Source organism: Micromys minutus, assembly GCF_963924665.1.
Source record: "Micromys minutus genome assembly, chromosome: 16".
NCBI lineage: Eukaryota > Metazoa > Chordata > Mammalia > Rodentia > Muridae > Micromys > Micromys minutus.
The window spans coordinates 53,251,607-53,267,568 of record NC_137985.1 but is presented as its reverse complement, the minus strand read 5'-3'; the positions used below and the strand labels follow the sequence as shown (position 1 = coordinate 53,267,568).

General features: G+C 45.6%; 1 protein-coding gene across 1 annotated transcript in view; it reads left to right on the top strand.

The window, feature by feature from the left end:
- Positions 1 to 12,574: 12,574 nt before the first annotated feature.
- The window catches only part of PIAS1 (protein inhibitor of activated STAT 1), an 89,946-nt gene continuing 86,558 nt past the window's right edge, over positions 12,575 to 15,962 (top strand). The window contains exon 1 of the mRNA XM_080930294.1: positions 12,575 to 12,604. Coding sequence (XP_080786420.1) covers positions 12,581 to 12,604 — 24 coding nt within the window. The 5' untranslated portion in view covers positions 12,575 to 12,580. The remainder of the gene's footprint in view (positions 12,605 to 15,962) is intronic.

Sequence of the window (15,962 nt, the reverse complement as noted above, 5' to 3'; positions counted from 1 at the left end):
AATCCCCAACACCCATATAAAAGCTGACCATGGGCACAAATGCTTACAACCTCGGCATTGGATTACAGAGACAAATGGATCCCAGAAGCTTGCTGGCCAGCCAGTCTAGATGAAACCATGAGATTGAGAGCTAGTGAGAGACCCCATCTCAAAAATAAGGTGGAGGGCTGTTGAGCTGGCTCACTGGGTAAAGAAAATTGCCACTAGACCTGGTGATCTGAGTTTTTTATCCCTGAGATCCACAAGGTGAATGGAAAGAACCAATTCCCACAAGTGGTTCTCTGGCCTCCACACACACACACACACACACACACACATAAATAACTGTAATGAAATAAAATATTTTAAATGAAGTTAAAAATGATGAAATCCAATGTCCTCCTTTATCCTCTGCATTTGCTCAAATGGGACACATATACTATATGTATATACACACTCACTATACATTCATAACACATACCACACATATTTACAAATATATACACCACACACACATACTACAGAAACACACAACTACACATTCACACTGTACATATATGCAGTGATGACCATAGTAAAGACATGCCTTTTAGATGTGTAAAATTCGCTTAGTTAGGATCCCACGACACTCAAGGCTGCACCTGATAACCAGACCCCAGTGATAACCAGACACAGGGCTAGAACTTACAACGCCCTCTTGACAGTACATAAGCAGAGATGAAGAGCAAGACAGTAGATCTGCAGATCCGCAGGACGGCTGGGGCCACGGGAGAGACATCACCTTGACTTTCCCTAGGGCTGGAGAATCCCCCCCACCCCCCAGATCCTGACCCTTGAATTGGAAACTACCATTAGCGACTGAATCTGACCTTCAGCTAAGATACATCACACAGGTGAGCAGCCTTGGGGACATAGGCTTAGGACCATAGTTAGAAATTTAGACTGTGAATTTTATGTGATAACCTTCAGCATAATAAAATATAACACTTGCTATACCAACTACAGGTACCTATCATTTTGCTCACAACACACACTCACACACACATACACATACACACCCCGTGCAGAATGAGAGATTCAGATAATTTTATTGTTCTTCCTGTGGAAACCCAGTTTTCCAAGCACCACTTTTGAAGAGACTGTCTTTCATTGAAGGTGTACTTCTGACATCTTTGCTAAAAGGCCCCTGGAGTCTGTCGGTCTGCATGCTGTTTTGGGCCAGCGCTTTGCTACTTTTGTCATTATGGCTCTGTAGCAGAATGTGAGACCAGCCATTGCTCTTTTGGCTTAGGATTAAGGGGAGGATTAGGGGAGAGCTTTTGCTCTTTAGGGTCCTTTGTGCTTCCATGTGACATTTAGGATTGTTTCACTAGTTATGAAAAATGTTGTTGGAGACTTGGTGGGGGTTGTGTTGAATCTGTACATGGATTTCCAGAATATAGTCACCTCACAAAATTAATTCCAACAATCCATGAGCATGGGCAGTGTGGTGGCTGTTCCTGGCGTCACCTTGACTATATCTGGAAGAAACTACAATTTAAAAGAGAAGGGCACACCTGTGATCCTGATCTTGAGGCTGGAAGACACAAGGTTCTGACCTGGATCTTGGCATGGAAATCTTGAGGTTTGGTGGCTATGAGAAGTTTAGGCCCAGGCAAGGTATAACACACCTTTAATTCCAGGAGACTGAGGCAAGGAGATCTCTGAGTTCAAGGTCAGCCTGGGACAAAGCAAGTCCCAGATCCAGGAGTTGTTGTACACACCTTTAATCTGGACCACACCTTCTGCTGGAAGCCTACTTCAGGACATTGAAGAAGTAGGACCACTTTTCTTCTGCTGCTTCCACTTACTCGCCAGCAGATCTGTTGGAACCCACTTCCCCAGAAGACCAGCTGGACAACTAACCTCGTGGGGACTGAGCAACTACTTGGACTTTCTATCCACAGCTGCCCAATGTTGGGTTATTTGGACTACAGACCGTAAGTCATCACAATAAATTCCCTCAACATAGAGAGGCGTCCCATAAGTTCTGTAACTCTAGAGAACCCTAGAGAAAGAGACGGGTCTTTCTATCTTCCTCAATTTCTTCCTAAAGTATCTTTGTAGCCTGAGTGTGTTTCTAGAGATCATACCGAAGGTATCCTAGGCAAGTACTCTACTAATGAGTAACAATCTATCCGTAGCCTTATATTTTTCTTTCTGTTATATTTCTGTTGATTTATTCAGTTCTTTTGCTTTAGCATCTAATAGGTATGCTGAGTAAGAACCCTGCCCCCGGGCTCGGCCTGCTGAGCAAAGGCTGAATATACAAGAAGCCTTGTATTCCATCCAAGTGCCTGGAGGAGTGCTCACTCTAGGAGAAGCTTCTTCTGGCCCGTGCTATTTTTTGAGTTGACCCTAATGTTACTTACCCTTAAGACCAATTTGAGTGACTTGTGACATGTCACGTTCTACTCTGATCCTGTCCAGAGCTAAGGTGTGGTCACAGTTACACACAGGCCCACAGATGTGAGAAGCGCAGCTCCCAGGGTTGTCTTTGCAGGGAGAGTAAAAGTGTGTGGGAGAAGCAAGCACCGACATCTGTCAAGGCTTCCTCGTAGCCTCGCTTTTACCGATTGGTCAGCTTTTGCTGTCATTTGTTCGTGACTATGTTTGTAGATAAATGTGTATGACGGAGGTTTCGGTGAGCTGCCTGATGTGAGAGCTGAGAATCAAATTCAGGTCCCGAGGAGCACTGTCAATGACTAGGTCTTCTCTGGAGACTTGGGAACCAAGGGAGGACAGAAAGAACATCAGCCAGATGTTGGGGAAGACCTGAGTAACTCTGTCTTCTGGATGCCGCAGGAGTCTGTTCATGGGCTCCGAGCAGCTGTGGTTTCTGCCCATCTTTGTTATTGGTCGATTACTGGGAAGAGACACTGTGATCAGAGCAACTTAGAAAAGAAAGCATTGAATTGGTGGGTTGCTTGTAGTTCCAGAGGCTCAGTCCATGGGCACCAGAGTAGAGAACATGGCGATAGGCTGGAACTCACATCTGACCCACAAGGTGGAGGCAGAGAGAGAGAGAGAGAGAGAGAGAGAGAGAGAGAGAGAGAGAGAGAGAGAGAGAGAGAGAAGCTTTGGAACCTCAAAGTCCCCTCCTACCTCCCACCCCTATGCCAGTGACCTACCTCCTCCCACAAGGCCATACTTCCTAATCTCCTTCCCCCAAACAGTTCCACCAACTAGGGACTAAGAATTCAATATATGAACCTCTGGGGGCCATTCTCATTAACTATCACGCTCCCCAAAATATTTTAAAGTATTTTTCATTAATTTAGAAACTCATGACTGTTCTCTTGCTAACTCCTCCCAGGTCTACCCCTGAACTCCAATTTAGAGTTCTCTCACTCTTATCCTCTTAAAAAAAACAAAACAAAACTATGGAGTTTAGTTTGCCCATATACTCATGGGTGTGAAGTCACTCACTGAAGGATGGTCAACCTATTGGGGGCCACAGCCCTGAAAGAAAACTGACTCCTACTCCCCCATCAGCTCTAAACTGTCAGTAGCTCCTCAATCAGGGGTGGGGCTCATGAACCCTTCCTCCAGGCTGGAGTGTGGATTGGTTTCATCTTATGCAGGTTTTGTGCTCAGAGTTCAAGAGAGCTGTGTCCCTGCCTTACTTTACTCAGACCTTCTCCAATCTCTGGCCATTACAATCTTTCTGACCCTTTTTCTATGGTGATCCTTAAACCTCAGGAGAAGTGGGTCTAATTGCTTTATAGCATCTTTCACTGTATAAAACTTGGGTTGGGAAATTGGCTCAGTAGCTAATTGTGCTTACTAGCTGTGGTGGTTGGGATAAGAATGGCTCCCATAGGCTCATAGATTTGAACACTACCAGCGAGTGGTCCTATTTGAAAGGATTAGAAGGATTAAGAGTTATGGACCTGTTGGGGAAGGTGTGTCACTGTGGGTAGGCTTTGAGGTTTCAAAAGCCTATGCCAAGCCCAGAGCCTGCTCTAGGTTGATGTCAAGGCGATACATGATTGGCAGTAGAGAGTGAGTCGGGAAGAAGAGTTCTGGTAAGGAGAGAGGAGGAGAGGCGGGAGATTCAAGATGGAGGCAGCAGAGGAGGATGGTTCAGATCAAGGTGAACTAGATCATTTTTATCTTGTCTAGGTGGGTGGTTTATATATTTATTAATTGGCAGTGAATTTATTGTTTAGATGTGTTGAAGATTGAGAATTTAACATATAAATCTGTTTAAGTTATTGATTGGGTCATGTTTTTACCAGGCTGTCGAGTACAGTGTGTGAAAGCAATGGCAGAGAGGCAGCTAGAGCAAACAGATTGGCATGGGGCCCTCCAAATGAGATGTTTGTGTGTGAGAAATGCTTGGTAACTAACCGCCTAAGGGTCTGCACCCTGCTCCACACTGGAGCGGCTCCTGTGGAGTGAGACCACGGACTGATAGCAACAGCCATTTTTTAGTTTTATCTCAACAGCCTCTCTCTCTCTTTCTCTCTCTCTGCTCACAGATGATCAGGATGTGGTTCTCAGCTACTGCTCCAGCATCTGTCTGCATGCTACCATGCTTCTTGCCGTAATGATACTGAACTAAGCCACTGAAACTGTATGCCAGCCCCAATTATATACTCTACGTGATAAGAGTTGTGGTGGCCATGTCCCTTTATGTCAACAGAACAAGGACTAAGACACTGCTTTTGCAGAGGACCTGAATTTGATATTCTGCACTCACACCTGGCACTCACAAGTCTAAAACTCCTGTTCCAGGGGGATCCTGCACCTCTGCACCCTGTGGGGACATGCACTCACATGTGCATAGACACACATAGACACACATGCATACACTTAGTTAAAAAATAAAATGAGTAACCACTGGTGGTGGCCTATGCCTTTAATCCTAGTACTAAGGAGGGAGAAGTAGATGAATCTCTCTCAGCTTGAGGCCAGTCTGTTATACATAGTGAGTTCTAGAACAGCCAGAGCTACATAGTAAACCCTGCCTCCAAACAATAACAAGGATAAAATAAAAATAAATCTAGTTTTGAAAAGAAAAAACAATGTATCTACAGTCTGATGCAACTTCTTTTGTTTAGTGGTGTGTTGACTTCTTTCTTGACTAGTAATGTTTTTCTGCAAGGGTTGATCATATGTGCTGCTATTTTAGTCAGAGTAAGGTTAGGGGTATAGTGGTAAACAACAATAACACCCCCTACTCTCCCTCCCCCCCACCCCTCCCTCCCACCAATCTTAGTAGCCTAACTCAAATGTTTATTCCTGGCCTTGATATAGTTGAGTGACAGAGTATAGCTGAGTGAGATGATCTGTCTTTGTTCGCTAGCGTTACAAGAATACATCAAAATGTAATTCTTGCTCATGCTAAATGATGGTTTGGCAGAAAGTTCTGCTGGCCAGGGCACTCAGGTACCAAGTGTGACAGAACCTACCATCGTGTTCTGCCATCATGAGGGCAGTGAGGGAGAAACGATGAGGAGGCAGGGACAAGGATGAGGAAATGAATAAGTATCAGACCTTGAAGCTTTTGCCTCAGAGTAACACACAGAAGTTCTACATGGTCAGGTTAATGTAAAATGGGGTGGAAGACAGACATACAATCCTGCCATTGCCTAGGAGAGGAGACTCCACACCTCTCTGAACAGATTAGGAATGTGGGAGCCCCCATTCCTGGCCACCAAATACCTTCTCCCTGACAAAATATCCTCCCCCAGTCATTTCTGAGGAAGTCAACCCCAAAGCCTTATTCTGATCCAACCTTCACTCTCAATAACCTTCATCTGTTCAGAGGCTTTAAATGTGGGAACATTGGCAATACTGTTGATTAACTCATTACTGTGAATTTGAGTGTTTTAGTATTTTGACATTTATCTTTGTTTTTTTAATCTACTTTAAACTGAGAAGCAGCTGTCTTTTAGTCCTGTTAGTCTTTGGATTTTGCCCTTTCCTAGTTTCAAGGCAGCCAGTTCCCTTTATGTCATTTTTTGTTAAATTCAAGTACTTGGTAACATTTGTTACACATTCTCTGTAAAGAGTCCCTGGGAGACCATTGTGTGATACTCAGAAGGTAAAGCTTGTTGAAATGGAAACACTGGAACATTTTGGGGTGGTCGCTAAAGAAAGCTACAAGCAGAAGGGAAAATGACCAAGAGAGAGGTTAGGCATATTGCAGGTGGCAGGACCAGGGACTTGAGGCTGCTCAACACCCCTCGGAGCCTACCTGCTGCTGTCATGAGACCCCTGTGGAGCTGAGTGACCTGTCATTTGCCTTGCTTGGTTTTGGTCTTGCTTTAGCCTGGTTGTTTTTGGCTAAGCGTCATTTTCCCTTTTAGAAAGGAAGAATCTTAGTTTGGGACTTATTGCTGTGAAGAGACACCTTGACCACATCAACTCTTATAAAGGAAAATATGTAATTGGGGCCGGCTTACAATTGCAGAGGTTTGGTCCATTGTCATCATGGCAGGAAATATGGCAGTGTGCAGGCAGGCATGTCACTAGAGAAGTAGCTGAGCCTTCTATATCTTCATTTGAAGGCAGCAAAAGAAGACTGTATCCCACACTGGACTTTGGATACTTTCTGTTTTTTTTTTCTTCCATTCTTTTTAATCCTTCTTCCTTTTCAACCCCTAGCACTAGGTAGGAGAGAAAAAAGAGTAGAGAGGGGAGAGAGAGAGAAATCCCCGAATAAAGTCCTGGGTAGGAGAGAGCAAAACTAGTGTCACTTCTTCCTGCTAATTAGGGGTATCAAGTTTCTTGGGGCAAGTTTGATCTTTTCTGTCAGGATATCTAATTCCTTCTTGTTTCTTCTTCGAAGGAATAGTTGGCAAACCACAACAAACCACATACAACCACTGGCTAACCAGCTCCTTCGATCATGGCTCTGGCATTTATATATAGCCAGAAAACTCCCCAGAATTTCAAATGTCAGTCTCTCTCTCTCTCTCTCTCTCTCTCTCTCTCTCTCTCTCTCTCTCTCTCTCTCTCTCTCACACACACACACACACACACACACAAACATAGCTGCAGTTGGCAAAATCACACCCCTGCTAGAGCAAGAGGCAAATCATAGTCACCTGCTGTGAGCAATCAGAAGCAGCCCCACATCCCTACATTTGGGATTAAAACAAAAGCACAGTCTTATACTATTTCTTTGGTTTTTCAAAGAAATCAAAATTCTCACCACAACACTAGGAGAACTCAAAGCCTGTTGCCATGGTGACACACTTCCTCCAACATGGCCACACCTACTCCAACTAGGCCACATTTAATACTAACACTCCCCATGGGCCAAACATTCAACTACATGACTCTGTGGGAGCCATACCTATCCAAGCCACCATGGTGGGTATTTATTCTGTGCTATTGTGTTCTGGAGTATACAGCTAATTTTTAAAGTTTTTGACTAGCGTATATTATACATGATAGTAAGTTTTATACCTGTACATGTTTTGACTGTATTTATCCTCCACTCACATTACCCTCTCTCATCTTTCTTGTACTCCAGGTAATCTCCTTCTTCCAAGCTAGTTCTCTTCCTACTTTCATGTCTTCTAAAAAACATTTTTTCATTGTGCATCAATGAAATCAGTTAGGGTTCTTTATAGGAACAGCGCTGAGCTCTTAATACAGTAGCATGGGCAACCTGCTGTGGCTACACCCCTGAACGGAATGCCTTTCCTTCTCTAAAAAGGCATTAACTACCCATAGACTTGGCTCACAAGCCCCACCCCACCCCATCCTAATGCAATGTTATTGGGTCCAGTCTTGTGTAGGTTTTCTGTAGGTAATCATAGCTGCTAAGAGGCAAGAATGCATCAGCCCTGTCCTGCCTGGAAGATGGTGTTCTACAGCACTCTACCCCTTGCTTGGGCTCTTATTTTTTCTGCCCCTTCCACAGTGGGTGACTTACTTTTTTATTTTGCTGGCTATTGCAGTGAGGAGATTGTCGTGAGTTTCAGTTGAGAATGTGTGGTCAGAAGTGATGGCGTGTGCCTTTTGTTCCAGCATTTGAAAGACAGAGGTAGATGGATCTTTGAGTTCCTGGCCAGTCAGGGTTATGTGGTAAGACCTTAGAGAGACAGACAGAGATGAGAGATACAGAGGCAGAGAGATAGAGAGAGGAAGAGAGACATAGAGAGATAGAGATAGAGAGATAAAGAGAGAAAGAGAGAGAGCCAAGAGTCACTAATGTCTGCTTCCTGACTTTGATACACTGTCACCGGCTATCTCATTCTCCATCTGTCATTCCTGGAACTGTTCTTGCTGCTACTGCTTTCTAACCAGGATGGACCAACGTGGACTCTCAAGCCAGGATCCAGAGTAACTCCTGTTTCTGTAAAGTTGCTTTTCTCAGATAGTTTGCCATAGCAACTGCTCTAGGGGATCTGGAAAAAGACTTGGAACCTGACCTATAGTCTAGCGAGAAATATGGCTGAATCTCTGAAACCACTAAGTGGGCTATGGGACAGGAAGCTGTGCTTGCCAGTCCTCTGCCCTGTGCCCCTGTAGCTCAGCGGAGTGTGGAGCCAGCAGGGAGGCTTTGCTCACTGAGCACGATGGTAGAGCAAGTCCCTTAGTGTGTGGTGGGGTGTGGATTGACTTCTCATCTACCCCTCACCCCAAAACAGAAAGAAGACTTTGCTTCTGTGGGGAGGAGTTGGATCCATCAGGCTTTTTACTTTGACTTCCCGGTGTTAAGACATTGGTGCATACCTGTAATCAGTGCTCAGGACGTGGAGGCAGTAGGACCAGGACTTCACACACCAATCTTTTCTTTAAGGTTTATTTATTATATATAAATACACTAGCTGTCTTCAGACACAGCAGAAGAGGGCATCAGATCTCATTACAGATGGTTGTGAGCCACCATGTTTTTGCTGGGATTTGAACTCAGGACTTCTGAAAAAGCAGTCAGTGCTCTTAACCACTGAGCCATCTCTCCAGCCCGAAGAATTGCATTCTTATGATTCATTTATTCTCACTTATGATCCCCTTCTTTCCCCAGAGCTGGGGGCTGGTAAAGCTAAAGATATTTATCTACCCTCTAAGAATTTCTTTTGGGCCACTTATATGTTTCCTGCTACTATGCCTAATAACCTATGTTTAATCTTGGGATCCACGTGGTGGGAAATGAGAACCAATTCGAACCTTAACAAGCTTCAAACACACACACAGACACACACACATACTCATGCACACATACACACTCATACACACACATACACACTCATGAACACACTCACACACACTCACATACACATTCAAACACAAATTTTAAAAGACTTGGAGGGGAGAAAGAACCTTTATGGACCCCCTATTGAGCTCTTGAGGGGGCTCAGCCTGAACCACCTGATTAACACTCAGCTAAAATAGGGAAGGTCTCAGTAAGAATAACAAAAAGACATTGCTGTTAGGAAGTCGGAGCTTGTATGCCTGGAAGTAGGAGCAAAGGCTGAATTTTTTAAATGTTTAATTTTGAATTGAGGCCTCTTGCAGGGCAGCTGGCCAAAAACTTGTGTGGCCCAGGTTGCCTTTGAACTCCTGATCCCCTTGCCTTTACCTCCCAAGAGCTATGATGTCAGCTGTGGGCCTCCACAGCTATTTATAGACAGATTCTGGCTATATAGCTGAAGTTGTCCTAGAACTCACATGTAGCCCAGGCTGGCCTTGAACTATTAACTCTTCTTGCTTTGCCCTACCCCACCCCAAAGTGTTGGGATCATGTCTTTGTATTACATATTCAGCTGTTAACAGAAAGCTTAGTGTGTATAGTCCAAGTTCTAGGATTACAGGCCTTCACTGTCTAGGCCAGTGCAAAATATAGGGCTCAAGAAGACAGAAGTGCCTGGGGATCAGGAAAGCCAGTCTGTCTGGACTCTGTCAGTCATGTAGTGCTTCCACAGTCAAGTAGTCCTCCGTCAGTCAGGTAGTCCTCCCACAGTCAGTCAGGTGTTCCTCCCACAGTCAATCAGGTTGTCCTCCCACAGTCAGTCAGGTAGTCTTCCCATAATCAGTAAGGTAATCCTTCCACAGTCAGGTGGTCCTTACACAGTCAGTCAGGTGGTCCTCCCACAGTCAGTTCTCCCACAGTCAGACAGTCCTCCCAGTAGTCTGGAAGAGAGTGGTTGTTGTAAAGATTGGACAAAATCGGTTGCCTTGGATATATTTTAATAGCTGGACTCAGCTGGACTCAGGGATGCACCGGACACTGGAAATAAGTGAAAAGAGAGGAGTCAGGATGCTTCCCTGACTTTCCCTGTGGAAATACTGGATATACACAGGATAATAGTGAGACTGTTGGGGAAGGATGAGTGTGAGGTGATCAGATGTTGAGCTGATACTACTAGGTAGTTAGCAACATTAGGGATCAACCTTCTTTTAATCAATTAGTTAATTAATTAAATCTGAGACAGGCCATACTTGTAGCCCTAGCTGGCCTAGAACTTACTACGTAGATTAGGCTAGCCTCAGTCTCACAAGAGATCTGCCTGAGTCTGCCTTGAGTGCTGGAATTAAAGACCTGTACCACCACACACAGTCTCCCTAAAGCAAAATAAATAAATACATAATACATTAAATTATTCCTTTTGGGATAGGATCTCATGTAGCCCAGGCTAGCTTGGAACTGGAACTTCTGATCTTTTACCTCCCACCTACTGGGATTTCGTGTGGCACCTCCATTTCCACTTTTATACAATATCATAGATCAAACAGGGCTTCTTGTATGTTAGGTAGTTAGAGAGACAGTCCATAAGCAGAGCTGAAGCCCTAGGCCTGCCTGGATTCCAATTCAGTGATGCAGTCTAAGCTGCAGATATTCGATTATATTATAGACCAAAAAGTCAAGAGTTGAATGATAGCTCTGGGTAGTTAAATGAAGATCACAGACTGAGTCTTATTTAGACTCTCCAATCTTTCTTCTCTCTCTCTCTCTCTTGTCTTTTTTGCTCTCTTCCTTCTTTTCCTTCCTGTATCCCCACCCCCACCCCAGGATCTCTTTGTGTAGCTCTGACTGTCCTAGAGCAAGCTTTGTAGACCAGGCTGAACTCGAACTCAGAGATCCACCTAGTCCATAGCAAACTTTAGGGCTGCATAAGTGAGACCCAGGAAAGAAAAGGGATGGAGAGAGAGAGGGTGGGGTGGGGGATGGGGGAGCCAGTGAAGAGACAGGAATGGAATGTCAGGACAGAGACAGTGATGTGGAGGAAAGTTCAAGAACTGTGTTTACAGAGAAAGCAGGCACATCAGCTGTTAGCAGTCCCTCCGGCCAGTTTAGGTAAGCCCTGAGAATGGGCTTTGAAAAGGCATAGAAGAATCATCCTCTGGCTGAGAGATCAAGATAGGGCAGTGTAGCTGCCTCAGGATAGGTGGAGAGGTGAAGGCTCCTGAAGAAATGGGAACTTGTAGAAAAATGAAGAGAAGAAAGCAGAGAAGTGCCCACTGAAGGCAATTTTGGATCCAGAGGAAGTTTAAATTTCAGTAAGAGGAATTTTGGTCTGTGTATATGCTGCTGGAAATGATTTGGTAAAGAAAGGGGGTTGGAAACTAGAAAGAAAATGGAGGAAATTTAGGGATTCAGGAGTGAAATACTCTAGGTCACTGGTCAGGACCTGACCTAGAATTCAGAGGCACTTCAGAGTAACCCAAACGTTAAGAGGATTTTAGATAGTAAAAAGTTGATCAGTTAAAAGGCTGGGGTTTTGAACGAAGGAAGCTTTTAGTAGATAGGAGTAGGTATGAAATAATCTTTCTTCAAGGCTAACTATCAGTGTATTGGAGAAAACCCTTCTGGGATTAAGCACACCTCCTCCTAATCCATTTTTCTCACAGTGAGCCTTTCAATCTCAATGATCATCACCATTAGTAATTCTATCTTTATTAGTTCACAGATCTGTACCCCATGAGCGACAGGTCGGGGATCTTCCCAAATTTCTGACTGCACAGGGTGACATGACAAATGAAATGAATGTCTTCAGACTTTGCCTTAGCCACCCGTTAACTGCTGTATAGGGTAGAATCCCTTTTCCTGAAAAGATACCACAGGAAATATGTATATATATATATATATGCTTTACTGTCTCATCATGAGGATTCGTGTAAACCCAGAAACGCTTCGTCAAATTCTCCTTAAGTGAAACCGGCTAATTATGACCCCCGCCCCCCCCGCCCCCCCCCGCAGCCGGATTGGGTACAGGTGCAGACCGCATCTTGCGGATGGGGGAGCGCTGTGGCTTCTGTCAACAGGGGCTCAGAGGACAGCCAAGGACGAGAGTGAGGCCAACACCTCCCCAGATGTGGCCTCTTCCCTGGGCGCTCCTGGACCGGCCGGCGTGGGGGCGGGGAGGCCGAAGGGGTAGTAACTGTCAAACTCCCGCTTGGCGCCATTATTTAAATAGTACGTGTGAGTCTCGCAGCTGTGCGTGCCTGGGGCGGGGCTGCGAGCTCCGGGAGTGGGGCGGAGGCCGGGGGCGGAGCGGGAAGGCTGAGGGGCGGGGCGGAGGCGGAGTCAAGTCCTCTAGAGGGGAGGGTCCAGCGCGGGCCCGGCGAGCTTCACTGCGCTTGCGCTGACAGACGCAAGATGGCGGACAGTGCGGAACTAAAGGTAAAGCGCAGCTCGAATTCACTTCTAATATTCGGCCGCGGAGACGGCGCCGCTGGTGCCGGGGGGGATGGGTCGGACCCTTGGGGGGCCGCTCGGGCCCGGCTACACCCGGGTCTGGAGTTGTAGGCGGGAGAGGCGCTCCGGGCCTCAGTGGAGGGGGCCTGGCTGTGGCGGGCCGTGGGCCCCGGGTGCCTCGGGGGCGCTGACGGGTCGTCCCCGGCGTGTTATTGTTGTGGGCGCCTCTGGCGGGGGTGGTGGGGCGAAGAGAGAGTGAGTCGGGACGTGGCGGCAGCGGCGTTCCCCCGGGCCTGGGTGCTTTACCTTGCAGCCCGCCTCCCCGCCCCCCCCACACGGGCAGTCAGGGGCTGGGGGGGGGGTAGGTTGCGCTTGGAAGAGGGGGATTGGGAAAACTGCCCTGCTGCCGCTTCCTCTTCCTCTTTCGCCGTCCCGGGCTCCTGTCAGGCGCTGCGCTCGGACCCCCGGGAACTTGGCTCCGGCCGCCCCGCCCCTCCGCGGCGCCCAGGCGCCCCCGCCCCGCTTGCTGCCGCTGCCCGCCTGTCAGTGGGTTCCCGGCCAGTGGGAATGCGCGATCCTGGGGCGATCGGCTAGGGAATACGAGGGAGAAGCTCTTGGAAAGTTTAGCGAACCCGGAGCCGGCGTTGGGGGTTCGGCTAAAGGGTTGCAGGGGGAGTCTGCCCGGGCGGGACGTTACTGTTTCTCTCTTGATTCCGGGCCACCGGGATGGGTGTGGGGGGAGCAACCCACTGCAAGAGTGTGCATTTGGGAGCGGTGGTGGGGATGCAGCCACCTCTCTCCACTCTTGCTGTCTCTGGTGTGGCCGATGAGAGCAGCCTTAGGGGTCTCTACACACCATGATGGCGATGCTATAGCTGATGGAGGTGAATGGTTCGTGTTTATATCCCCCGTTGCCTTTTGTTTGTTAGGGACATCTTGCTGGCCATGTTGATTTAAACGAAATTCTCCTCCCACCCACCCCATCCCACCCCAACCTCCAATAAATAGAACGTTCCATCGTTCCTCTCAACTGTACCAATTACTCATGCCTCGCGAAATTAGATGAAAGGGTGCCCCCTTTTCCCCGCTTTTTCTCCCATCCCAATCTTTACCTGATGATGGCTCCTTTACTGAAGCACATATACACAAGCAGTTGGGGGAGGGCTGATGGAACCCTTATGATTGGATTGTGACAAATGGGGCTCTGCTTGAATAATTCTGGTTTAGTAGCAGGCAGGCAGGCAGGCAGGCAGGCAGTTCTTAACTAACGCATATTATTTAGAGGCTCTGAACACGGTATTCCCTTCTCTGGCTTCCTCTGTGCGAACCAAACAGCTGGTTATAGCACAGCAGAGAACTAACATGTCTATCAGAGTGGAGATTGGGCTATGCAGTTTGTAAATCTTCAGAGAGGTTTAGAAATTCTTTTTTTTTACAATCAATAACAATTATTTTTATCTCCATTATGATGAAATAACTTCTCTCTCTCTTTCTGTGTGTGTGTGTGTGTGTGTGTGTGTGTAAAAGCCTCACTGGAAGATCCTTTTTTTCCTAGTAACTTTGGAGTGTTAACATGTCAAGATTTTTGTACAAGATTTGGGTATTTGTTCTTTTAAGTTTACTTCTGATTCCTAACTTGTTTGAGACAGAAAATGTTAATAGATCGTTTCCCCCCCCTCCACCCACCCCTCTTTTTAAGACAAGGCTTCACTATGTTGCTGAGGTTGACCTGGAACTCACTGTGTAGACAGACCATATAGGCTTTTTATGGGAATGTTAGGGATCCTCCAGCCTCTGTGTCCTTAGTGCTGAAATTAAAGGCATCCACCACAATACCCAACTTGGATAGTTTCTTTTATCCCAATTTCAGACTATTGATTTCACCGAGAAAGCCTCAGAAACTGACATTTTGGTGACAACCAACTTGCATAAAAACAAATGACCAAAAAACAGAGCTCAAGTGTGTGTGTTTTATGTAATTTTTTTTTTTTTTTTTTTTTTTTTTTTTTTTTTTTTAGCAGTCACTATGTTACTGTCTTTTGTTTCTGATTTTGTTTTGAGGCAGGGTTTCCTTCTGTAGCCCTGCCTGTCCTGGAACTCACTCTATAGAACAGGCTGGCCACAAACTCACAGAACTCAGAGATCTGCCTGCCTCCTGCTTCCCAAGAGCGAGGATTAAAGGCATGTGCCCCCCCCCATTCCCTTATGGGTTGTTGCTGTCATCTTTGTCTCCTCATATTTATTTTTAGGACTCCATTTGATAAATATCTGGCCAGGTTTTTTATGCATGGACCGTGTAGTAAGGCTTGAAAACCTTGTGGAAGATGTGCACGCTAAGAATAAAGTGCCTTTGTTTTTTCTGGTAAGACAGTGCCTTTGGGGCCAGACATAGTGGCCCCATACCTTTAATCACAGCACTTGGGAGGCAGAGGCAGGTGAAATCTCTTGTTTGAGGGCCAGCTGGTCTACCAAGTGAGTTCCGGGATAGACAGAGCTACTTAGTAAGATCGTGTCTTGATAAAACAAACAAACTAAAAGAAAGAAAAGTGCCTTTGGGAAGGGATGAGATTCTTGGTGTGAGTCTTGTTAGGTAAAGTCACTCTTCACAAAATGAGCCAGTATCACACAGACACTGAACACTTAATGGGAAATGGTATTTTTCTAAAACTGGTCTCCATTTTTTCACCCTCTCTAAAAGCTCCTTGAGATTTTCCAGAGGGCTTGTTTTCCACTCTTTCATTTCTGTTGTATAATTTTTTAGATTATAATAAGTGTTTTGACACATTGGTGTGTCATTGTGTGTGCCTGAGACTTAGAGGAGCTGTGATAGATTACTTAGTTGGTGATAGCTGTGTTAAAAGTTCTGTTAAGGTTTCCTTGTGATTTACTGTTCCTTTTTTTTTTGGAGAGTAGGGGTGATAACAAGAATGCATATGTGTATTATATATATATATATTTGTGCAGTGAAGTTTAGAAGATATTTCAGATATATTTTAATGTGTGTGTGTGTGTATGTGAGAGAGAGAGAGGTATGAGAGATATTGATTATATATCCTAATAAAACAGGAGAAGTCTCAATAATTAGAGGAACCCTAGATTTTTTTTTCCTAAATTTTCAAGTTTTAAATGAAAATGCAGAACTGTAGTGGGAACTGCTGAGGAAATTCCTTATTCGATTTTACAGCCCACACTTGACTGCTGTGGATTAGATTCATAATTATTTTCCTAATGGCCCTTTTAGTGAATCCTTTTAAATCGGTAGCGATTCTGCTAAGATCAGATGGGAAAACAGATCCAAAGCCCCTGTAGGGATAGTGCAAGCTTGAAGATATTGCCAATAGAA